Source organism: Myotis daubentonii, chromosome X, assembly GCF_963259705.1.
Source record: "Myotis daubentonii chromosome X, mMyoDau2.1, whole genome shotgun sequence".
Classification (NCBI taxonomy): Eukaryota; Metazoa; Chordata; class Mammalia; order Chiroptera; family Vespertilionidae; genus Myotis; species Myotis daubentonii.
In genome coordinates this window covers 90,668,967-90,693,053 of record NC_081861.1, presented here as the reverse complement: position 1 = coordinate 90,693,053, position 24,087 = coordinate 90,668,967, and the positions used below count along the sequence as shown (strand labels likewise).

Below are 24,087 nucleotides of genomic sequence, written 5' to 3'. Positions count from 1 at the left end.
GACCTCCTTGGAGATTTTAGCTCTTAAGCTAGTCCATACTGAGCCTCTAGCAATTTTTCCATTACAGTTTTAAAGTATGTTTCCTGATACTGGCTTTAGCTGCAGGTTTCTATGCCTGATAGCTAAGATGAGTTGGTATTAAGTTTATTCAGCTTTTTCTTGTTGTGAGTATGTCAAACCAGAAACTCAAAGTATGTACATTTATTTTTAAGTTTTCAAAACACATCTAGAATAACATGAATCTTTCTTAGGTTTCAGCTTACCTTAACATACCTGTGGGCTCTGTGAGCTAGTGCAGTTTATTTAACCCATCTCTTCAATGCTGAAATAAGGGTAATGATACCTACTTTGCTGGATTATTATAAGACCTAAATGTAAAGCAACTAGCAAAGTGCATTGTTCATATGTATTCAATATGTTAGCTTTAGGTATTATCTCATTTATCTTCATCAGAACCCTAGACCTTGGATAAAGGCAAAGTATATATAGTGTTCCCAAATTTAGAAGATGAAGACTCAGAAAAAAAGGATTACTTGCTCTATGGGCAGTTTGTGCTAAATCAGGACCGGAATCTGGCTAGGACTGCTGCTGGCCTCCATGGCCCCGATGCCGTTAAAAGACCCTCTTCTTTTTTTAATTTTTATTTATTGATTTGAGAGAGGGAGAAAGATTTTGTGTTCCACTTATTCATGCATTCATTGGTTGCTTCCTGCATGTGGACTGACCAGAGATCAAACCCACAACCTTGGTGTATCAGGTGGACCCTCTAACCAACTGAGCTACCCAGCCAGGTCCAAGAGCCCCTTTTCTTAATTTCAGGTAGCAAATTGCCTGCCCACATTGATTAAAAGCTGTCAGAATTTAATTTTACTCCTATCAAAGCAGTCCCAGGGACTGCACAGCTGCCTTTCCTATTGTAATGCATTTGTGGGTTTTGCCTACGCAAAGCATGATGGTTATAAACACAGGTTATAGAGAAAGGTAGCCTGTTACCATAGAAACAGATATGTGACAGTGGTAGTACTCAGAGTAGGTATGAGAAAGGTTCGAAATGATATGGAGAAAATAAGTGAATATATCTAAAAGGTTATAGAACTCAGCAGATGTTTATACAGTGGGGCCTTGACTTACGAGTTTAATTCGATCCGAGACTGAGCTAGTTAAGGAGCTTGTTAAGGAGCTCATTAACTCAAATTACTCTGTCAACTCAATGCAAAAAATCGGCCAAGAGACAGCTGGTATCTCAAAAAACTTGTTAGTCGGGACACTCGTAAGTCAAGGCCCCCCTGTACCTGGTATCTAGTATTGTATAGTTCTAGCTCCCTGGTGCTTTCTCTCTAGTAGCTGGAAAACTACAATGGCCTCAAGTGAAAGAAGTAGGTATGGCTGTTGTAAAGCCAGGGATTAGAGGTTCCTGTTGAAATTCATAACAATTATTTACTGGCCATAATGAGCTGTCTTAGAACAAAGAGGAATTCCTGTGCTGCCCAGTTGATGTGCTCACTAGCACTTGTGGGAAATGAGATGCAGTTTAATGACAAACTTTCCAAACTCTTTCATCCTCGTTTTTCCCAAAGGATGAGCCAAATGTCTACTGAGTAAAAGTCATCTGAAAGCATTTCAGTGACTCAAGATGAAGTAGAAAAAGGACTGGCTTTGAGCCCCTGTTGCTCTTAGCACTCTTCATGTCATGGTCATTTTGGAAAATAACAATAAAACTTTTAGTTAGCACCTTAATTCACACGGTATATCAAAAAAATTTTAAATATTTTATTTTAAATTCTTTATTGTTTGAAGTATTACATAAGTCTCCTTTTCCCCCTTGACCTCTTCCCGGCTACCCTCAGCCCCCAGCATATGCCCTCGCCCCCTACCTGTCTGTATCCATTGGTTATGCTCATATGCATGCATACAAGTCCTTTGGTTGATCTCTTAACCCCTCACCCCCTGCCTTCCCTCATAGGTTGGACAGTCTACTTGATGCTTCTATGACTCTGGTTCTATTTTTGTTCATTAGTTTATGTCATTCATTATATTCCACAAACTAGGGGCCCTGTGCACGAAATTAGTGCACTGGGTGTGTGGGGGGGGGGGGAGTGTCCCTCAGCCCAGCCTGCCCCCTCTCACATACTGGGAGCCCTCAGGCGTTGACCCCCATCACCCTCCAATCGCAGGATCGGCCCCTTGCCCAGGCCTGACGCCTCTGACAGAGGTGTCAAGCCTGGGCAGGGGACCCTCATTTCCCCCCATCACTGGTTCTGCCCCCAGCCCAGGCCTGATGCCTCTGGCCCAGGCGTCAGGCCTGGGCAGGGGACCCCCAGACCCCTCCGATTGCTGGCTCTGCCCCTTGCCCAGGCCTGATGCCTCGGCCAGAGGCGTAGACCCCCATCACCCTCCGATCGCCTGATTGGCCCCTTGCCCAGGCCTGACGCCTCCGCCAGAGGTGTCAGGCTTGGACAGGGGACCCCCATCTCCCCCTGATCACTGACTCTGGACCGCCTTTGCCCTGCCCCCCAGCTCTTAGCTCCCCCCTGGGTTTCTGATCACTGTCAGTGGCAGGGGGCTTCTTCCTGCTTTCCCTTTCGCCTCCCTGTGCCGGGGTCCAACCCCAGCAGGTCCAGGGGTCCCCAAAGGTGTGGACGGAGTCGGCGAAGAAGGAATGACACGGAGACAGCGTTCAGTTGATCAGCAGCCTAGCCAGGATCTCTAGCCAGGATCTCCAGCCAAGTTCTGGTCTGGATCTCCAGAGAGGTTCAGCTTAGGATCTCCAGCCAGGTTCTGTCCAGGTTTTCCAGCCAGGTCCAGTCACCAGGTTCTAGTCAGGTTCTCTTGCCGTGTTCTATAGTCAGGTTCAGTCCAGGATCTTTTGCCATGTTCTCTCCAGCGAAGTTCTTCTGTCTCCAGGCTCCGTGTAGGTTCTGTCTTCTGAATTCTGACTCCTAAGTTGTGTGTCTTGCTGTCTTGTTACATCTGTATTTATACCAGTTGATTCAATCCTATCAATCTCTATTACAAAGGTTAGGGCGTTTCTTATCTCCATTCCAGGGAGTAAAGATTATGTAGCTTAAGCATGCTTGTTCATAGTTAAAGTGATTAATTACCCGCCTGGTACTTAGTTGAGGGGTTTTATTCCCTCCCTAACTTCAGGGGAAAATGCCTACCTGGGGATTCAATCTTTCTCGGAGAGGTGACCTTGGTTAAAACACAGCGCCAAGAAGGTGAGCAAACATATTAAGAACTGTATGCCATATATGCCAGGTCCCTTGAAACAGCAAGGATGGACCGGCTCCCGGCAAATTCCCCCTTTTTTATTTTTTAAAAGCAAGCCTTAAAAAGAAAAACCTGAAATGCTCTCTTGTATCCATTTTAAGAGTAGGATTGGCGCTTTCCGCTATTACCTGAGTCCTGATCTATCACCCCAGGGAGAGCTTGCCAATCCTGCACTTTCCCAGGGTGGAAAGGCTGCAGTGGGGTTAAGGATAAGGCTCCTTGGGCCTACCTCCTCCCGTGCCTTTACATTTACCTTTCCTTCCTCAGAAAAGCATGGACATACTTCTTGTATAAAACTTCTGTCTGACTGCGAGTAACCTTAATTAATCTGCTAGGAAGCATATGTGTTAAAAGATCAATACAGAGTCTTATTTCTTTAGACTCAGTATGGCACATCTTCTTAATCTAAAGATCAATACAGAGTCTTCTTTCTTTGGACTCAATATGGCACATCTTCTCAATCTAAGTTCTGTACTATCCACCTTCTTACCCTTCTTATCCTCTATAGGGGGGTCTGCAGTACCCTGGTGGAGTCCTATCCATCCCGAGTGTGGAGATTCTCAATGGGGGGGGGGAGTTACCTAAGGGAATCCTGTTCCAGGGGTTCCCAAAGGTGTGGACGGAGTCAGCGAAGACTATCCACCCTCTTCCTAAGGTGGAGTCCTATCCATCCAGAGTGCAGGGCGCTTACCTAGGCGTCCCTGTTCGGGCGCCATATGCTGGGGTCCAGCCCCAGCGGGTCCAGGAGTTCCCCAAAGGTGTGGACGGAGTCGGCAAAGAAGGAATGACACGGAGACAGCGTTCAGTTGATCAGCAGCCTAGCCAGGATCTCCAGCCAGGATCTCCAGCCAAATTCTGGTCTGGATCTCCAGAGAGATTCTGCTTAGGATCTCCAGCCAGGTTCTGTACAGGTTCTCCAGCCAGGTTCAGTCACCAGGTTCCAGTCAGGCTCTCCTGCCAATCTCCGCAGTCAGGTTCAGTCCAGGATCCCCTGCCATGCTCTCTCGCCAGGCTCCGCCTCCAGGCTCCCAGGCCAGTCCCTCTCCAGGATCCTCCGGCATGCTCTCTCCAGCGAAGTTCTTCTGTCTCTAGAGAACATTCTGTGTAGGTTCTGTGCCTAGGCTCTGTCTCTCTTGGTCCTGTCTTCCAAGCCCTGTGTTCTAAGTTCTGTCTCTTTCTGTCTTGTTACATCTGTATTTACACCAGTTGATTCAATCCTATCAATCTCTATTACAAAGGTTAGGGTGTTTCTTATCTCCATTCCAGGGAGTAAAGATTATGTAGCTTAAGCATGATTGTTCGTAGTTAAAGTGATTAATTACCCGCCTGGCACTTAGTTGAGAGGTTTTATTCCCTCCCTAACTTCAGGGGAAAATCCCTACCTGGGGAAACAACCTTTCTCCGAGAGGTGACCTTGGTTAAAACACAGCGCCAAGAAGGTGAGCAAACATATTAAGAACAGTATGCCATATATGCCAGGTCCCTTGAAACAGCAAGCATGGACCGGCTCCCGGCATCCCTGCATTGTGCCTACATATGCAAATTAGCTGCCATCTTGTTGGCAGTTAACTGCCAATCTTTGTTGGCAGTTAACTGCCAATCTTAGTTGGCAGTTAATTTGCATATAGCCCTGATTAGCCAATGAAAAGGATAGCACCGTACGCCAATTACCATTTTTCTCTTTTATTAGTGTAGATGAGTGAGGTTATGTGATATTTATTTTTCTCTGACTGGCTTATTTCCCTTAGCATAACATTCTCCAGTTCCACTGATGCTGTTGCAAATGGTAAGAATTCCTTCTTTTCTTACAGCAGCTTAGTATTCCATTGCATAAATGTACCACCGATATCTAATCCACTCATCTGCTGAGAGGGACTCAGGCTGTTTCCAAATCCTAGCTATTGTAAATTCTGCTGCTATGAACATAGGGGTGTATATATCCTTTCTGATTGGTGCTTCTGTTTTCTTGGGATATATCCCTAGAAGTGGGATTACTGGGTCAACTGGAAGTTCCATTTTTAATTTTCTGAGGAAATACCATATTGTTCTCTTCAGTGGCTGCACCAGTCTGCATTCCCACCAGCAGTGCAAGAGGGTTTCTTTTTCTCCACATCCTCTTCAGCACTTGTCCTTTGTTGCTTTGTTGATGATAGCTATTCTGACAGGTGTGAGATGGTACCTCACTGTCATTTTGATTTGCATCTCTCAGATGATTAGTGACTTTGAGCATGTTTTCATATGTCTCTCGGCCTTCTGTATGTCTTCTTTTGAAAAGTGTCTATTTAGGTCCTTTGCTCATTTTTTATTGGATTGTTTATCTTCCTTTTCTTAAGTTGTATGAGTTCCCTATGAATTTTGGAGATTAAACCCTTATCAGAGATAACACTGGCAAACATGTTCTCCCATGCAGTGGGCTTTCTTCTTGTTTTATTGATGGTTTCTTTTGCTGTGCAGAAGCTTTTATTTTGATGTAGTCACATTTGTTTATTTTCTCCTTAGTTTCCATTGCCCCTAGGAGCTTGTATTGGTGAAGAAATTGCTACGGCAAATGTCTGCTATTTTGTTGCCTATGGTTTCTTCTAGGATTTTTATGGTTTCCTGTCTTACGTTTCAGTCCTTTATCCATTTTGAGTTTATTTTTGAGTATGGTGTAAGTTGGTGGTCTAGTTTCATTTTTATATGTATCTGTCCAATTTTCCCAACACTATTTTTTGAAGAAACTGTCTTGACTCCATTGTATGTTCTTGCCTCCTTTGTCAAATATCAATTGAGCATAATGACTTGGGATGATTTCTGGGTTCTCTGTTCCATTCCATTTGTCTATATGTCTGTTCTGATTCCAGTACCAGGCTGTTTTGAGAACAGTAGCTTTGTAGTATAGCTTGATATCTAGTATTGTGATCCCTCCAACTTTGTTTTTCTTTCTCAAGATTGCTGCAGCTATTTGGAGTCGTTTTTATTCTATATCAATTTTTGGAGAGTTTGTTCTAGGTCTTTGAAGTATGCCATTGGTATTTTAATGGGCATTGCATTGAATCTATAGATTTCTTTGGGTAGTATGGACATTTTTAGGATGCTAATTAAACCAATCCATGAAGACAGTATATTCTTCCATTTGTTTCTGTCTTCCAATCTCTCTTTTTTCAGTGTTATGTAATTTTCTGAGTACAGGTCCTTTACCTCCTTGGTTAAATTTATTCCAAGGTATCTTAATTTTTTTGGTTGCAATGGTAAATGGGATTGATTTTTTTCGTTTCTCTTTCTGTGAGTTCATTGGTGTATAAAAAAGCCATAGATTTCTGGGTGTTAATTTTGTATCCTGCTATATTGCCGAATTCATTTATTAAGTTTAATAGTTTTTTGATGGAATCTTTAGGGTTTTCTATATACAATATCATGTCATCTGCAAATAAGGACAATTTTACTTCTTCTTTTCCAATTTTGATGCCTTTTATTTCTTCCTCTTGTCTGATCGCTATGGCTAGCACTTCCAGTACTATGTCAAACAAGAGTGGTAAAAGTGGGCATTCCTGTCTTGTTCTTATTCTTAGGGGAAACGGTTTTAGTTTTTGCTCTAGTATGATGTTGGCTGTAGGTTTGTCATATAAGGCTGTTATTATGTTGAGGTATGATCCCTCTATTCCCACTTTGCTGAGAGTTTTTATCAGGAAAGAGTCTTGGATTTTGTCAAATGCCTTCTCTGCATCTATTGATATGATTATGTGATTTTTGTCTCTCAATTTGTTTATGTGATGTATCATGTTTATTGATTTGTGGATATTGTACCATCCTTCATCCCCAGAATAAATCCCACTTTGTCAAAGCATATGATCTTTCTAATGTAATGCTGGATCCGATTTGCTAGAATTTTGTTTAGGATTTTAGCATCTATGTTCATCAGGAATATGGCCTGTAGTTCTCTTCCTTTGTAGTGTCTTTATCTGGTTTTTGAATTAGTGTAATGCTGGCTTCATAGAAGCCAGCCTGCAAATATATATAAATTTTCCCTTTCTTTAATCTATCTATCTATGTATTCATCTATTTTTGGAAAAGGAGAATGGAGAGCAGATAGGCCTGATTGGGTGATTGAAATTAATTACACTATTACTAGAAGAAGAGAACAAGCAGAAGAGGAAAAACAAAAGCATAAAATAAAAAATAAAAAAACAACAGACTAACAAACAATCAAAGAAACAACAAGAAAGAGAGAAAGAAAAAACTTTGGCTAGTGAAGAAAGATAAAAGAGAAGTGTGCATGGAATTGGAGCAGGGTAGAGAAAATTCGATATATGAGTATGTCAACAGAGACTACTTTAATAGTAATGCATCAATAAAGCAGATAAAAATCAATTTTTAACAGAGGAAAAAGAAAGGATAGAGAAAAACAAAAGCAGGAATAAGAGAAGAGAAACAGCATGAAAATAGGAAAAGTGAGGAAGAAAGTGTTGGCATAAACGAAAAAACGAGATAGAGTAAAATAATAAAAATAGAATGTAGAACAGTAATCAAAAAAAATTAGAAAATGGTAAAAAATTATAATGCTATCTAATAAAAGAGTAATATGCAAATTAACCATCAATCTGTCACTCTTTCACAAAGATGGCGGTGGCCACGGAGCTGGAGTGAGCAGGAGGCTTGGGTTGCCCTTGGTGATGGAGGAAGCCAAGCTTCCCGCCTGCCCTGGCCAGACCTGGGCTCCGCTCAAGGTTACAAAGTTTCAATTATAGAAGATAAATAAATCCCAGATACCTGCTGAAAAAAAGAAAAAGAAAAAAGAACAGGCTGGGAGCTTGGGTCGCCAGGGGCATGGCCACCCTGAAAATGGTCCTCAGCTCTCACCCAGGCTGGCCAGGCACCCCAGCGGGATCCCCCACACACACTGAAGAGGCTGTGGCCAGCCTGCAAACAGCCATCAGCCCCTCACTCAGGCTGGCCAGGCACGCCAGTGGGGACCCCCACCCTGAAGGGGGTGTGGCCAGCCTGAAAACGGCCCTCAGCCCCTCACCCAGGCTGACCAGGCACCCCAGCGGGACCCCCAACCCAATCCGGGACACCCTTCAGGGCAAACCAGCTGGCCCCCACCCATGCACCAGGCCTCTATCCTATATAATAAAAGGGTAAGATCCAAATTGACCCTAACAGCAGAACAACTGGGGATGACTGGTCACTATGACACACACTGACCACCAGGGGGTAGATGCTCAATGCAGGAGCTGCCCCCTGGTAGTTAGTGCACTTCCACAGGGGGAGCTCTGCTCAGCCACAAGCCAGGCTGAGGGCTGCCAGCACAGCAGTTGTGGCGGGATCCTCTCCCACCTCCTCTGCAGCGCTAAGGATGTCCGACTAGAGCTTAGGCCTGCTCCCTGCTGGCAAGTGGACATCCCCCGAGGGCTCCCAGGTTGCCAGAGGCATGTGTGACCGCCAGCTTAGGCCCGAACCCCCAGGGAACAGGCTCAAGCCAGCAGGTGGACATACCCCGAAGGGTCCCAGACTGCGAGAGTGTGCAGGCTGGGCTGAGAGACGCCCCCCCCCCAAATGCACAAATTTTTGTGCCCTGGGCCTCTAGTAATAATAATAAATAAAAATATAATAATAAAAATAATAAAATAAAGTGAAAAATTTATTTAGTTTCTTAAGTAAAAGATAACAAAAAAGTGAAGTAGTGAAGTTCATTCACTTCAGCGGAGCTTCAATGTCCCATGGGGGCAGGTTTAAGACTCCTCTCTACTGTTCTGCCTGCCACATCTCAGTTTCCTGTCAGGTAATCAGCACAGTGTTGAAGTTCCCAGTGACCCACCACTCCTCTGTGTGATACAACACAAGCTTGGTTTCAAGTAGGCAGATTCAATCTGCACACTTTGTTTTTCTGCCTGCTTTCAGTCGTATTTACACAAGTGTCTATTTCTGACATGGCCCTAGGTGACGGTGTTTCTGTATTAGTTTCCGGGTCCAAATGGCCCCTCAACCCAGTCCCCAGGGCTCTCTGGGGGTATTTAGAATCTTCCTTTCCCTGCCACACTCAAGACTGGGTGCAGCTATGCTGTTAGGAGGAGCCTGGTCTTCAGGAGAAAAATGTATTTTTAGGATTAGAGTGATGGACTGTCCCCGAGCTGGCTTCTTGCTTGTCTCTCCCTATTCTGCTCCCCAGTTTGCACAAAATCCACCTTCCCCTGCAGTCTTGGTGGGTGTTTTTAATTGAAAGAGCTTATGCACTGGGTTTAGCAAGTAAAGGCAAGGAAGTTATAAGGACAGAGCAACCACACCGCCTCACATCTTTCTCCCCCCGGCATTGCGTGGCTGGTATGGAACTTCAGGCTGCCTTTCTGGGCACAGTCTCCCATGGCTGTGGGCTTAAATCTAGAGTCCCCTTCTCGCAGCAGCTCTGTGTACCTCCTTTCACATTTGAGTGTTACACTAATCCCAAGTGCCGTGGATTTGATGGAATGTAGTCTCCCTCTGAGGCTCTAGTCCCGGCTTGTGCGTTTCTCCCTCCAGCCCAGATCCCCAATTCCACCTTACTCCAGGCGATCTCTGACCTTTCCACCCATGGATTGCCTCACCAGCTGTGTTTAATTTGCCAATTCAGGGTGGATGTTATTCAATTCAGCTGTTTCTTCTATCTGCTCTGTGAGAAGGTGCAGGACCCATCAGTGTATTTGGCCACCACCTTCTCTCCCCCTGGACAAACTTTTTAGGTGCCCATGGCTGGAAAGGCTGGAGTCTCAGTGTTTGTGGGTTCACAGCCGAGGCAGCTGGTCCCTGGGTGTTGTGGCTGTAGGGTCCCAGGTGGTATCTAAGGTCTCCCCAAGTGAAGGTAAGGCTGGGCTTCCGATCACAGCCACTCTCCCCTTCAAGATGGCACAGTCTCTGTGGCAGAGCCAGCAGCCCTGGAATAGATTGCAGTGGTAGTAGAGACTGCCTGGCCAGGGGAGCCTGGTCCTCCAGTCATTGACAGTCCTGTATAATATAACTGTCCCTCACTCACATATACACACACTCCCCGCACATCCACTCATTCTCCTTTCACTCTCTCACTCACTCACATTATCTTATTCACTGCCAACCTGTCAGCCATCATCTTGGATCTCATATTGGAAGCTTTTTTATGACTGCTTTAATTTCCACCTTAGTTATCAGCCTGTTGAAATTTTTTTATTCTTCTTGATTAAGTTTTGGAAGGTCATATTTTTGTATGAATATGTCCATTACCTCTAGGTTGTTTAGTTTGTTGGAGTAGAGTTGTTGATAGTATTTTTTACAATCATTTGTATTTCTGTGGGGTCCATTGTTATTTCACCTCTTTCATTTCTGATTTTATTTGGGTCCGCTCTCTTTGCTTCTCGGTGAGCCTGGCTAGAGGTTTATCAATCTTGTTTATCCTTTCAAAGAACCAGCTCTTGGTTTCATTGACTATTTGAATTGTTTTTTATTTGTTTTGTTTATTTGTTTGTATTTTTGTCTCTATTTCATTTATTTCTGCTCTGATCTTTATTATCTCCTTCCTTCTGCTTACTCTGAACTTTTCTTGTTTCTCTCTAATTCTTTAAGTTGTAGAATTAGATTATTTTTCTTGTTTTTTGAGGTAGGCCTGTAATGCTATGAACTACCCTCTCAGGACTGCTTTCACTGTGTCCCATAGGTTTTGGATTGTTATGTTTCATTGTCATTCATTTCCAGGATGTTTTTAATTTTTTGTTTGATCTCTTTGGTAACCCAATCATTGTTTAATATCAGGTTATTCAGCTTCCAAGTGTTTGAATTTTTGGATTGTTTTTATTGTAGTTTATTTCTAATATTATGCCATTGTGGTTTGAGAAGATGCTTGATATGATTTCAATCTTCTTGAATTTTGAGAGACTTTTCCTGTGACCCAATATGTAGTGTATCTTTGAAAATGTCCCACGTACACTTGAGAAGAATGTATATTCTGTAGCCTTGGGGTGAAATGTTCAGAAGATGTCAATTCCGTCTAATCTAGTGAGTCATTTAGGATTGCTATTTCCTTCCTGTTTTATTATCTAGAGGATTTATCCAGTGATGTCAGTGGGGTATTAAAGTCCCCTACTATGATTGTATTGCTGTCAATATCTCCCTTGATATTTTCCAGAAGTTTTTTTTTTCTTTTTTATGTATTTGGGTGCTCCTACATTTGGTGCATATTTGTTTACCAGGGTTATATCCTCTTGTTTTATCGATCCCTTTAGTATTATGGAGTGGCCTTCCTTATGTCTTGTTATGGCCTTCACTCTGAGATCTAACTTGTCAGATATAAGTATTGATACCCCAGCTTTTTTTTTTTTCCATTTCCATTTGCCTGAAAGATATTTTTCCATCCCTTCACTTTCAGTCTGTGTGGGTCCTTTATTCTGAGGTGGGTCTCTTGTCAACAGCATATATATGGGTCATGTTTTCTTATCCATTCAGCCACTCGATGTCTTTTGATTGGAGCATTTAGGCCATTGACATTTAAAATTATTATTGATAGGTACTTGTTTGTAGCCATTTTTATTTTTTGTGCCTGTGTTCCTTCTTTCTTTTTTTTTCTTCTTCTCTTCACACCAGTCCCTTTAGCATTACTTGCATTGCTGGCTTGGTAGTGATAAACTTCCTTAGCCTTTTTTTGTCCGTGAAGCTCCTGCTTTCCCCTTCAATGTTGAATGATAGCCTTTCTAGGTATAGTATTCTTGGATTCAGTCCCTTCCTTTGCATCTCTTCGTATACTTTCTCCCATTCTTTTCTGGCCTGATGTGTTTCTGTTGAGAAATCATTTGATAATCTAATGGGAGATCCCTTGTAGGTAATTTTCTTTTTTATTTTTATTTTTTAAATATATTTTTATTGATTTCAGAGAGGAAGGGGGAGAGAGAGAAAGAAAGATAGAAACATCAATGGTGAGAGAGAATCATTGGTTGGCTGCCTCCTGCATGCCCCACACTGGGGACCAAGTCCACAACCCGGGCATGTGCCCTTGACTGGAATTGAACCTGAGACCCTTCAGTCTCCAGGCCAACACTCTATCCACTGAGCCAAACCAGCTAGGCCCCTTGTAGTTAACTTTGTTTCACTCTTTAAGCCTTTAAGATTCTCTCTTTGTCATTAACATTTGCCATTGTAATTAGGATGTATCTTGGTGTGGGTCTTTTAGGGTTCGTCTTGTTTGGGATTCTCTGTGCTTGTGTGAGTTTTTTCTTCCCCATATCAGGGAAATTTTCTGACCTTATTTCTTCAAATAGGTTTTCTAACCCTTGCTCCTCTTCTTGTCATTCTGGAAGCCCTATTATATGTATGTTGCTTCATTTCATGTTTCCCTAAGCTCCTTCAGGCTCCCCTGTCTTTTGAATGTTTTCTCCAATTGCGTTCAGTTTGGGTGTGTTTTGCTTCCCTGTCTTCTAATTCAGTCCTCCACTTCTCCTAGTCTACTGTTAAAAGCTTCCGTATTGTTTTTTATTGTAGCTATATCACTCTTTATTTCCTCCTGATTCTTACATAGGTTGTTGATTTTTCTCATCCATCCAGTTTATGAACTATATGACCTTTATTCTTAACTAAAGGCCCGGTGCACAAAACTTTGTGCACTCTGGGGGGTGGGAGGGGTCCCTCAGCCCTACCTGTGCCCTCTCGCAATCTGGGACCCCTCGGGAGATAACGACCTGCTGGCTTAGGCCTGCTCCTGGGTGGCAGAGGGCAGGCCCAATCCCTAGGTACAGCCCCTGGTCCGGCTCAGAGCAGGGCCAATTGGGGAGTTGGGGCGCCTTCCCCTGTTATGCACAGAGCAGGGCAGATTGGGAGGTTGCAATGCCACCCTCAGTCACGCTCAGGGTAGGGCCGATTGGAGGGTTGGGGCACCGCCCCCTGTCACACTCAAGGCAGGGTCGATGGGGAGGTTGTGGTGCCACCCCGTCACGCACAGAGCAGGGCCCATCAGGGGAGTTGGGGCACTGCCCCCTGTCACACTCAGGGCAGGGCGGATCAGGGGGTTGGGGCACCACCCTCTATCACCCACAGAGCAGGGCCGATCAGGGGGTTGGGGCACTGCCACTGTCACACTCAGGGCAGGGCCGATGGGGAGGTTATGGCTCTACCCCATCACACACAGAGCAGGACCCGTGGGGGGGAGGGGGTTGGGGCGCCACCCTCTATCACCCACAGAGCAGGGCCGATCAGGTGGTTGGGGCACCGCTACTCTCACACTCAGGGCAGGGCTGATGGGGAGGTTATGGCTCTACCCCGTCACACACACAGCAGGGCCTATGGGGGGGGTGGGGGTTGGGGTGCCGCACCCTGTCATACACAGAGCAGGGCCGATCAGGGGGTTGAGGCGCCACACCCTGTCACACACAGAGCTGCAGGGTGATCAGGGGGTTGGGGAGCTCCCCCCTACCAGGCACAGAGCAGGGCTGATCAGAGGGTTGGGGTGCCTTCCCCTGTCATGAACAGAGCAGGGCGGATAGGGAGGTTGTGGCCCCGCCCCCTGTCACACACAGACTCGCAGGGTGATCAGGGGGTTTGGGAGCTGCCCCCTGTCACGCTGATCCCGGTGCTGGGAGGCCTCGCGGCTCCACTGATCCCGGTGCTGGGAGGCATATTACCCTTTTACTATATAGGATAGAGGCCTGGTGCATGGGTGGGGCTGGCTGGTTTGCCCTGAAGGGTGTCCTGGATCAGGGTGGGGGTCCCCACTGGGGTGCCTGGCCAGCCTGGGTGAGGGGATGTTGGCTGTTTGCAGCTGGTCACACACCCTTCAGGGTGGGGGTCCCCACTGGGGTGCCTGGCCAGTCTGGGTGAGGGGCTGAGGGCTGTTTTCAGGCCGACTGAAGCTCCCAACTGCTCCTTTTCTTATTTTTCTTTTTTTATTCTGGGCCAGCTTTAGCTCTAGCTCCAGCTCTGAGGCCTCTGCTGCTGAAATCAGGTACCTGGTTTGTTTGGGTTCTATAATCGAAACAATGTATAACTCCAGCTCTGAGATCCCAGGCTCACTGAAAGCAGGTTTCTGGGGTTTTGTTTAGCTTCTATATTTGTTACAATGTTTCTTAAACTGTAAGCTCAGAGGCCGGCAAGGCAGGCGGGGAACATTTGAGTCCTCCGTCACTGAAGCAAGCAAGCCTCATGTTAGTTTCAAGCTGCCTGGCTTCCGGCCGCCATCTTGGCTGGCAGTTAATTTGCATATTGCCCTGATTAGCCAATGGGAAGGGTAGCAGTCGTACGCTAATTACCATGTTTCTCTTTTATGATATAGGATTATTTTTTCTGACATATTACATACCTCCATTTCATTTAGTTCTTTTTCTGGTGGTCCCTCCTTTTCTTTCTTTTGGGGGTTGTTTGTCTGTCTCCCCATTTTTGTTCTCACCAAAGGATCTAGGTGTCAAGTTGCATGGGGCCTGTGGCTGCAGTGGTGGGCTTATTGGTGGGTCACAAGGTCGTAAGCGGCAGCTGCTCCTTGGGCAGTCGCGGGTCAGCCGCTCCTTGTGTGGTAGTGGAGCAGCAGGTGCTCATGGGGCAGCCGCTCCTTGCGTGGTCGTGGGGCAGCTGCTCCCAGGGTGGTCACAGGCATCTGCTGTTCCTCATTCTGTTGCAGATGGTGGCTGCTCCTCAGTCAGTCACATGCAGCGGCTTCTCGTGGGGCGGCTGCTCCTCGGGCGGTCACAGGTGATGACTGCTCCTCGTGCAGCAGCAGGGCTGCTTCTCCTCATGTGGCCACTGGGTGGCTGCTCCTCATACAGTCTCAGGGCAGCTGTTCCTCTCCTCATGCGGTTGCAGGTGGTGGCTGCTCCTGGGGGAGTTGCAGGACAGCTGTTCCTTGTGTGGTTCTGGGTGGTGGTTGCTCCTCCAGCAGTCATGGGTGCCGGCTGCTCACATGGCTTCTGGAGTGGTTGTGGTGCCTGGAGGTGCTGGGTAGTGCTCGGCTGTTCGCAATTGCAAAGCCCAGGGCTGCTGCGTAGGGCTCGGCTGTTTGCATGCATGGTCATGATGCCCAGGGCTAAAGCGTTTGGGTCATGAGAGGGGAGCGCCCTCTAGAATTCACAGGAGCCTGTGGCCAGGGAAGCTGGAGTCCCAGTGTCTGTGGGTCGGCAGCTGAAGCAGCAGGTCCCTGGACAGAGTGGCTGTAGTATCTGGTGTGGTGTCTGAGGGCACCCTGGGTGGTGAGGCTGGGCTCCCAGTCACAGAAGCTCTCCCCTTCAAGATGGTGCAGCCTCTTCAGCAGAGTTGGTGCTCCAGGGAAGATTACAGCCACATAGCAGAGGCTGCCCGGCTATGCGAGTCTATTCCGCTAGCCCCCGAAGGTCCTGCGAGATCTAACTGCCCCTCACTCAGACACACACACACACACGCACACGCACACACACACACCACATCCACACACTGCCCTTTCATTCCCTCACTCACTCACACTCTCTTCCTCACTGTGGTCCTCTTGGCCACCATCTTGGAATCCCTCGTATATCAAAATTTATACCACATTAATTAAAGATTTAAATTTTAAAAATTCAATCAGAAAACAACTAGAAATATATAAATAGTTACCTATATAATACTGGTGTACCCATGTTAAAATGATATAGAAATGTAGCTATTGACATAGAAAAAAAGTTATCAAACAACATTTTTATCCCATTTTTTAAAAAAATACATATTTATATGCATAGAAAGTTCTGAGATGTGCATAAAAATGTTAATAGTGGCTTTTGTGAATAGTGTAATAAACTATTTTCCCTTCTTTTTATGTATCTATGTATGCATGCAATTATATGTGTAATAAGTTTTTTTTTCTTCCACTATCCTTAAGTCTTCTCTTTAGTATATTCCTATCCAACTGTAAGTTCTTTAAGGATTGAGTTGTGTTTCATTACTTACTGGGCTACCTACCATGGGCATGCCTGGTTAAGGACTGGGTGCTTGATGATGATCTGATTTCCTCAAAAACCGCTTTGAAGTCTGATGTAACAGTGCTAACTAAACCTTTAACCAGCTGAAATGGTCAGCAACTTGCCACTATAGACACCTTGTCTCTGGGAGCATATGGCTACAATGGCTGTCATCCCAGTGCTTTCCCAGGTTGAGGTGGCTGACTGGCTGGCTCATAGATGGCTGATTAGGCTGCGCCTTTCTGTGTAAATCCTTCCCAAATAGCGTTCTTGTTCAAGGATGTGGCCTTTCTCAGGTTTGATTGCTGCCTCTTGGTCAATAGTATCTTTCTCATCAGAATCTCCATGCACATTCTCAGGAATTCTCAATACTGTTAAAAGCATAAAGGATAGGCAGCAGAGAAAGAATACAAAGGACTGGAAGATGAGAAAAGGAGAAAAGTGAGAATAAAGCCCTAACCGGTTTAGCTCAGTGGATAGAGCGTCGGCCTGCAGACTCAAGGGTCCCAGGTTCAATTCCTGTCAAGGGCATGTACCTTGGTTGCGGGCACATCCCCAGTAGGGAGTGTGCAGGAGGCAGCTGATGGATGTTTCTCTCTCATCAATGTTTCTAACACTCTATCCCTCTCCCTTCCTCTCTGTAAAAAATCAATAAAATATATATTTTTTTTAAAAAGTGAGAATAAAATTATGAATATTTATTACCTTAAGTGTAGCTGGTCACTAAACTCAACCTAAAACACCCTTTGCACATAGTAATACCTACCATTACACATGAAATTGCTTTGACAGGGAAGTCTATACAGACATTGGTTTCCAAGGGACCTGTGCAAGCTCTGATGACCACACTTGGCAGCCCTCCAGGTTAGATACTTTAGTGACTTCTGATCTAGCCTGCTCAAATACAGCCTCTGATAGAGCTTGCTCTGATAGAGCTTGCTCTTAGAGGTAAAGATCATTCCAGGCTTGTTGCTGGATAAAATGAGATGATATATGGAAATATGTTTTGTAAATATCAACACTAATAAAAGAGAAAAATGGTAATTGGCATACGAGCTACCCTTTTCATTGGCTAATCAGGGCTATATGCAAATTAACTGCCAACTAAGATTGGCAGTTAACTGCCAACAAGATGGCGGTTAATTTGTATATGTAGGCACAATGCAGGGAGGCAAAAGGGAAAGCAGGAAGAAGCCCCCTGCCACTGACAGTGATCGGAAACCCAGGGGGGAGCTAAGAGCTGGGGGGCAGGGCAAAGGCGGCCCTGGGGCCGCCTTTGCCCTGCCCCCCAGCCATAATCGGAGAATCAGGTGCCTTTTCCGCCCTGGCCAGTGATAGCAGGAAGTAGGGGTGGAGCCAGTGATGGGAGCTGGGCATGGTCGAAGCTGGCAGTCCCAGGAGCTAGGGGTCCCTTGCCTGGGCCTAAAGCAAAGCCCATGATCGTGGGGCCGCTGCAGCTGCGGGTCCCCACTGCCCGGGCCGGATGCCTCAGCCAGAGGCATCAGGCCTGGGCAAGGGGCCAATCCTGCGATTGGAGGGTGATGGGGGTCAACGCCTGAGGGCTCCCAGTATGTGAGAGGGGGCAGGCTGGGCTGAGGGACACTCCCCCCCACACACACCCAGTGCACGAATTTCGTGCACCAGGCCCCTAGTCTATATATATAAAAGGCTAATATGCTAAGTGTCCAACTGTCCGACAGGTCACTATGATGTGCACTGACCACCAGGGAGCAGACACTCAACACAGGATCTGCCAAGCTGCAGGGACTTGGCAGCAGCAGTTCTCAGGTGATACACCCTGAAACCAGAGAGGAGGGAGCCTGACTCCTTGTGGGGCCATGCAATTCCACCTTCAGCTGTGGGTTATGTTGTTACTGGGGCACTATCGGTCCTGAATCTGGCTTACTGCACACTTGTGTTTGTGTTCCACACCCTGTATGACAGCAATGTTGCAGAGTGCCCTCTCACACTCCAGGACCCCTCAGGGGATGTCGGAAAGCTGGTTTCGGCCCAGTCTCCACAAGCCAGGCAGAGGAACCCCACCTGCCAGAGTGACCCCACTCAGTTCACAGATGCCCTTTGAGCCACAGCGCCATCCCAGGTGCGGCCAGACAGGGAGGGACTGCAAAATGTTGGCTCCAGAGCGTGTGTCCAGCCTATCTCACCCAGTCCTGCCCCACTGGCCACCATCTAATTAATTTCCTTTCAATGTGCATGAATCTGTGCACTGGGTCACTAGTGTTTTATAAAACAACTATAGACCCAGTGCACAAATTTGTGCACCTTGAAAGGAACTGTGGGCCGCAAGACTGCGGTGGGCATAGGAGTAGGTCTCAGCCCATCCTCCATGCCCCGGTCTGGCCCCTCCTGCCACAGCCCCAGGTCCCCTGTCTGCCGGCAGCCCGGCTCCAGCTGCTGCTGCCCCCATGCACTGATGGCGCCAGCCCAGCTCACACCCACTGACAGCGCAGAGCGATTGGGGCCAGTGCCTGCAGCGGATGCAAGCAGCAGCTTCAGTGCTGGTAGCAGGTGCAAGCAGAGCTGTCGCCAGCAGCGGGTGTGAGTGGTGACTGCTGGCCCCAATCGCCCCTCAGGGGGAGGTGGAGAAGCCCTGAGGGGTGATTGGGGCCAGCAGCTGCCGCTTGTACCCACTAATGGCGCTGAGTGATCCTTGCACCAGCCTAGGTGCGAGCAGCAGCACCGGCAGCAGGTGCGAGTGCCCGGCTGGTCCGCAGTGCGTGGGAGCAAAGAATTTTCAGTAACCACCAGAGGCTCACCCCGGTGATAGTGACAGGTGCCCCGCCTTGGTCTGGTGCCCCCACTCAGTTGCTCCACCATCCCGCTGCGGCTGATGCCTACCATGTTCCATGCTCTGGCACCTGCTGCCGACTCCCGCCATATTCCACATGCAACCCCTGGTGGTCAGTGCACATCATAGCAACTAGTTCAGTTGTTCAGTAGTTCAGTTGTTCCACCATTTGGTCTATTTGCATATTAGGGTTTTATATATATAGTAGTAGATATACAAATGCTTGGTGTTCTTTTTATAAGCTCCATGGTTTAATGTTGTCCAATAGTGTCCTCATGGAAGTTTTGAACAGATTTTAAATAACTGTATCTAAAGAAAACAAAAAATAAAAAATGAAAGAAGGAAAAGAACATCAAATACACCTAAGGAGTGAAGATAATTGCATCTCCAGGAAGGAAAAACATGTCTGAGAGGCACCTATACTGTGTATGTCTGAGTAGTGATTATCACCTAACACTATGAGAAAGATGGGGGGGGGGAGGGTTTGAGTGCCCTCAATTATTAGAATTATTTTCTTTGGAAGTAATTTCCAAAAAAGTCGTTGTGATTTCATTTTCAATAAAACTGTTGACACTTCCTTAAATTGTCTGTTAAGTTATGGTAAATTACAGTAAGAGTTCATGTGGCCCCCACATGTACTGTGGTCACACTGTTTTAATTACTAACTAAATTATGATAAGGAAGTGACTAAAATGTTAACTGCCACTGCTCTGCTCCTTCCATGAAAATGACCCTTTTTTCTTTCCAGATTCAGCACATGACACTTCATATCAGCTCCTAACCTAAATGCATGACTCTTCAGTCTCAGGACTTGCAGAATTATTGGAATGCCGTCCTAAGGTTATGGAGTTCTGCGTTTCTGAACATTTCAGCTCTATGGAGAAGCAGCCATTCCCTCACTCCAAAGGCAGCCTGAACAATTTTTTTCTCCCTAGGAAAGAAGCTCCCTTGTACCTTTCTTGTTACAACAGTAGCAAAACAATCATAAACAGACTGGGGAAGATTGACAGTTGGGAGATACCTTGTCAATTACCTGACCTTAGCATGGGGCTTTCTCACATTTGCAGTGTCTTGGGGTCCCTCCTAGGACTGTCTTGGAGAATAAACATTTTCTGTTAATTTCCAGTGATTTAATTTTCCATTTTCTTTTTGTAACAGGTCCAGTTAAAAACAAGAAAAAGGGTAAGTTCCTGATTTGATTAAATTGCTGCCATGTCATGTCTTTTCTAAAATTAGAAGAAAAAAAATCCGGGGAGTGGGATTTTTATAGTCTGGTTATCTATTATTTTATTCAATCACATGGGATCTTCTTGAGTGTTGTAGCTTCCAACGAACTACAACAACAACAACAAAAATAGATATTGTTTCTCAGTGATGATCCACAAAAGATAGAATTGCTTCTCTGGCAACATATGAATGTTGATTTTGCTTTTCTTTCTTGCTCCTTCTTTCATACGATTCAGTTTCTCTTTCCTTTATTCTTACTTGCTCCTTTCCCCTGCCCTTCTTCTTTTCATTTCTCCCCCTCCTTTATCAAGTCAGTGATCAGGTATGAATGAAATCCTGAGGCAGCCTGTAGGGAGTAGGTATATATATTACCTCCTGAGGGATGTCAGTACCCTATTTCTTGGCCTCAAAGTTATCCCTGTTGTATATTTCAGATAGTCAGGGAAGGTATTTCTAGCTTTGGGGTTTCAATATCATTTTCTCTGTAATGGAAAAATTAGGCTGGAGTAATACCCTGATCTTTTGGTCTTTTCAAAGAAGCTCTAGTTGAGCAGATCCATTGTGCCATTGTTGGGTCAGTAAGTCTGTGGTGTGCTTGCCATGGGACTAGCCCAAGTGCGTGCTTACTTAAGGAGAACCCAATGACAGAACAGGTTCCAAAATATTGTACAGGATCAGGTAATATGGTTCACTCCTTAGGACTAAAGAACCTATTGCAAAACCAGTTCTAAATATCTATTTGTTTATGTGTTCTGACTTAGGAGGAAAATAGAGTGAAATTAATCACTTTTCATTAAAATGTTTTAAGTGAAATGATTCTGTTAAGATTTCTGGAGCCTTATAGAGTACATTATCATCCCCAGACTAGCCACAAAGACTGACTTCAGCTGCCATTTCTCTTAGTGCGAGGGTGCTCTGGTGGTTGAGGTGCAGTGGCCACATGGAAAACCTATGTCCCTGCTGTAAGGAAGCCTGGCCTCCTGTGGACCTGAGCTGAATAAGCTGGAAAACAGCCAGAGAGCTGGAGCTAGTGAGAAAACCTTTTTCTGCGGAGCCTGGGCATCCACCAAAATTATTTGTCTTTTAAGAAAGTAAATTTGACTTTCAAACATTTAGTTTTTAACACTTGTCATATTCCTTTAAGACAGACATTATAACAAACCCAGAATGCTCACCTGGCTTGAAGAAGGACACCCTGTGCTCCTAACACAAGCCTGGGGATGACTTGCCTTTTTAATAAGTAGACTTGAGAGCACTTTCTAATCACAGCTACTAGTATTTTTTTTCTACTTCCTTGTTCACTAGACAGTGAATAAGCATCTTATGTTTGTCAGGAGTAGAGATACAGAGATGAAGAAAATGGTTCCTTCCCTTAAAAATCTCCCAGTGCAATTGGAACCGTGGAAGTACGCACAAATAATTACTGTCTAGTCTAAAAAATGATGTCATCGGAGCATGAACAGCATGCTGTGGGAGCACAAAGAAGGAGCCAGCAGTTCTCATTGGGAGAGTGGGGGAACAAACTCAGAGAAAACAGTATTTGACCTGGACTTGAAGAGTGAGGGGAAAAAAGAGGGGGAATGATACTCCATCAAAGGAAATAGCATACTCAGATCTCTCAGAAACATGAAAAAGCATGGCATGTTTGGGGAGTAGCAAGTAGGCTAGTGATTTCCCAGAAAGCAGCTCCCAGTCTCAGTGTTATCCGATGGGTGAGCCCTGGGAATGGCAATAGAAGACAGCTGTCTAGGCCAGAAGCTCTGGAATTACATTCAGATTTCAATGCCTCTGCCAAGGACTTGGGTCACTGCCTCACACTGCTACCTGTGTATGGGCCATTACTGGGAGGAGATGCATAGAGGACTTAAACATCTACTTTGGCTGAAAGTGATTTAGAAGCCATTTAATACAGATTTCTATGGACACAGTGAATAGGCACATGCCTGAAGAGTTAAGTTAAATTGAGTTATATAATTTCCATTCTTCAATGGAATTTCTTTCTCTCTCTCTCTCTCTCTCTCTCTCTCTCTCTCTCTCTCTCTCACACACACACACACACACACACACACACACACAAACACACACACACATTTTCACTCACTTTATGTTCTTTCAACAATTTGGACTTTGCTAACAGGTTAGCAAAATACCCCTTTGTAAGGTTATATTTGAAAAGAATGTATACTTTCATCTAAGACTACAAAGGGTAACTTTCTAAGTATAAAAGTCTCTGGGCTTTTGTATCATGAAGTGCTCTGTTAAAATAAGGAAATCCGGAGAACAAATTCAATCCTCTAAAGCAGCGGTTCTCAACCTGTGGGTCACGACCCCTTTGGTGGTCGAATGACCCTTTTACAGGGGTCACCTAAGACCATCGGAAAATACATATATAATTACATATTGTTTTTGTGATTAATGACTATGCTTTAATTATGTTCAATTTGTAACAATGAAATTGGGGGTCACCACAACATGAGGAACTGTATTAAAGGCTTGCGGCATTAGGAAGGTTGAGAACCACTGCTCTAAAGCCATCTTCTTGGTCTGAGTGGTCATGGTCCTCTCTGGGCCTGCTTTCTGCAAGTATGCAAGCACAAGAAGCACACTTGCCTAAAACTGGGTGCTGAGGAGCAAAGGGGACCAGCTGCAGAACTAGATCACAGCAAGAGCTTTTCCCTAAATGCCTTCTAACATTTTCATAAGTGAGCATTCTCTGTTTACACTGCAGCCATTATTCTCTTTGACTGGAGGAGTTTCTGACTGTAATTCTTCCAAAATTACATTATCAATCACAAGAGACTCACAGTATTGACACTAAAGTTGTACTACCCACAGAACACCCTCTAGCTTGAAAAATTACTGTGAGGCCTGCAAATTCTGGAACATAGCACAGCCTAATGTGCACCGTCCTCTGTGTACACGCAGCCCAGAGAACACTGAGGGAGAAGCAACCCTTACAACCAGGATAGGGAAGTTTCCTGACTGCCAGTGGGAAGTCAGTGCTCCTTAAGGAACCTCAGTCTTGGGAGGAAACTTAGAGAAGTCACTGATGGAGAAACTAAGGCTCCAGGAGAGGAAGGGATTTGCCCAAAATGTGTCCATGGCAGATTTTGGAGCTTATGGCTTTATCTCCTGACTACAGATCCCATGTTATTTCCACTACACTAGCTGGGATTGAAACTTGGGCACTGAATGAGACTTACTTGGAAGCTACCCAAATCTGAAGGAAGATGGCTTTCCTGTTCAGCGTCTTGAAATTGGTTAGATCTAGAAACTGGGAAGATCCAATCTTTTGCTGCTAAGTGCAGTGAAAATGCTGAAGCTCCTACCTCTAGGTCTTTATGGTAACAGGGGCTTTCCTGCAAGAGAGGCTCTCAGGACCTTCCTTTCCTCTTGCCATGGGGATTGGGTTTCTTGAACATGTAGCATTGTTCTTAAAGGAGGACATGATAAATCAGACAAGATTTTTCTGCTTACGAGGCTGCAGAGCAGGGAATTGGGGAGCAGTAAGGAGGTATTTGAGTGAGACTTGAGAGGGTTGTATTTAAAACTAAGAATGTACCACCGGTGAAGACATTGTGGTGGGTCTGATAAAAGGCTTCCATTCCTGGGACTTCCACCAAACTGTGAGAAAGTGGGGAAGGGAGGAAGGAGACAGCCACCTGTGACCACCTACAGTGCTTGAATTGGGCTGCACAGAGCAGAGGAACCAAGCAGGATGAGCTGCAGGTTTGACTTCAAGACTAGAGTTAGCACTCACTGAACATAACTACATACTGTTGGTATTGTCGGGGGGACTGGAACTTGGAATAGGAGGATCAAGACTGTTCTGAAAGGGTAGTGAGGACAAAAAGGGGAGGAGTTGGTGGGCTTGATTAATAATACATTCAAGAATAGGAGAATAGGGCCTCTGAG

The 24,087-nt window shown here is 45.5% G+C and overlaps 1 protein-coding gene across 5 annotated transcripts in view; it reads left to right on the top strand.

Annotated features, from left to right (window-relative positions):
- Window positions 1-24,087, top strand: part of EDA (ectodysplasin A) — a 568,600-nt gene that overhangs the window by 535,777 nt on the left and 8,736 nt on the right. For all 5 annotated transcript variants that reach the window (XM_059679640.1, XM_059679639.1, XM_059679638.1 and 2 more), the window contains exon 3: window positions 20,104-20,127. In XM_059679640.1, coding sequence (XP_059535623.1) covers window positions 20,104-20,127 — 24 coding nt within the window. The remainder of the gene's footprint in view (window positions 1-20,103; window positions 20,128-24,087) is intronic.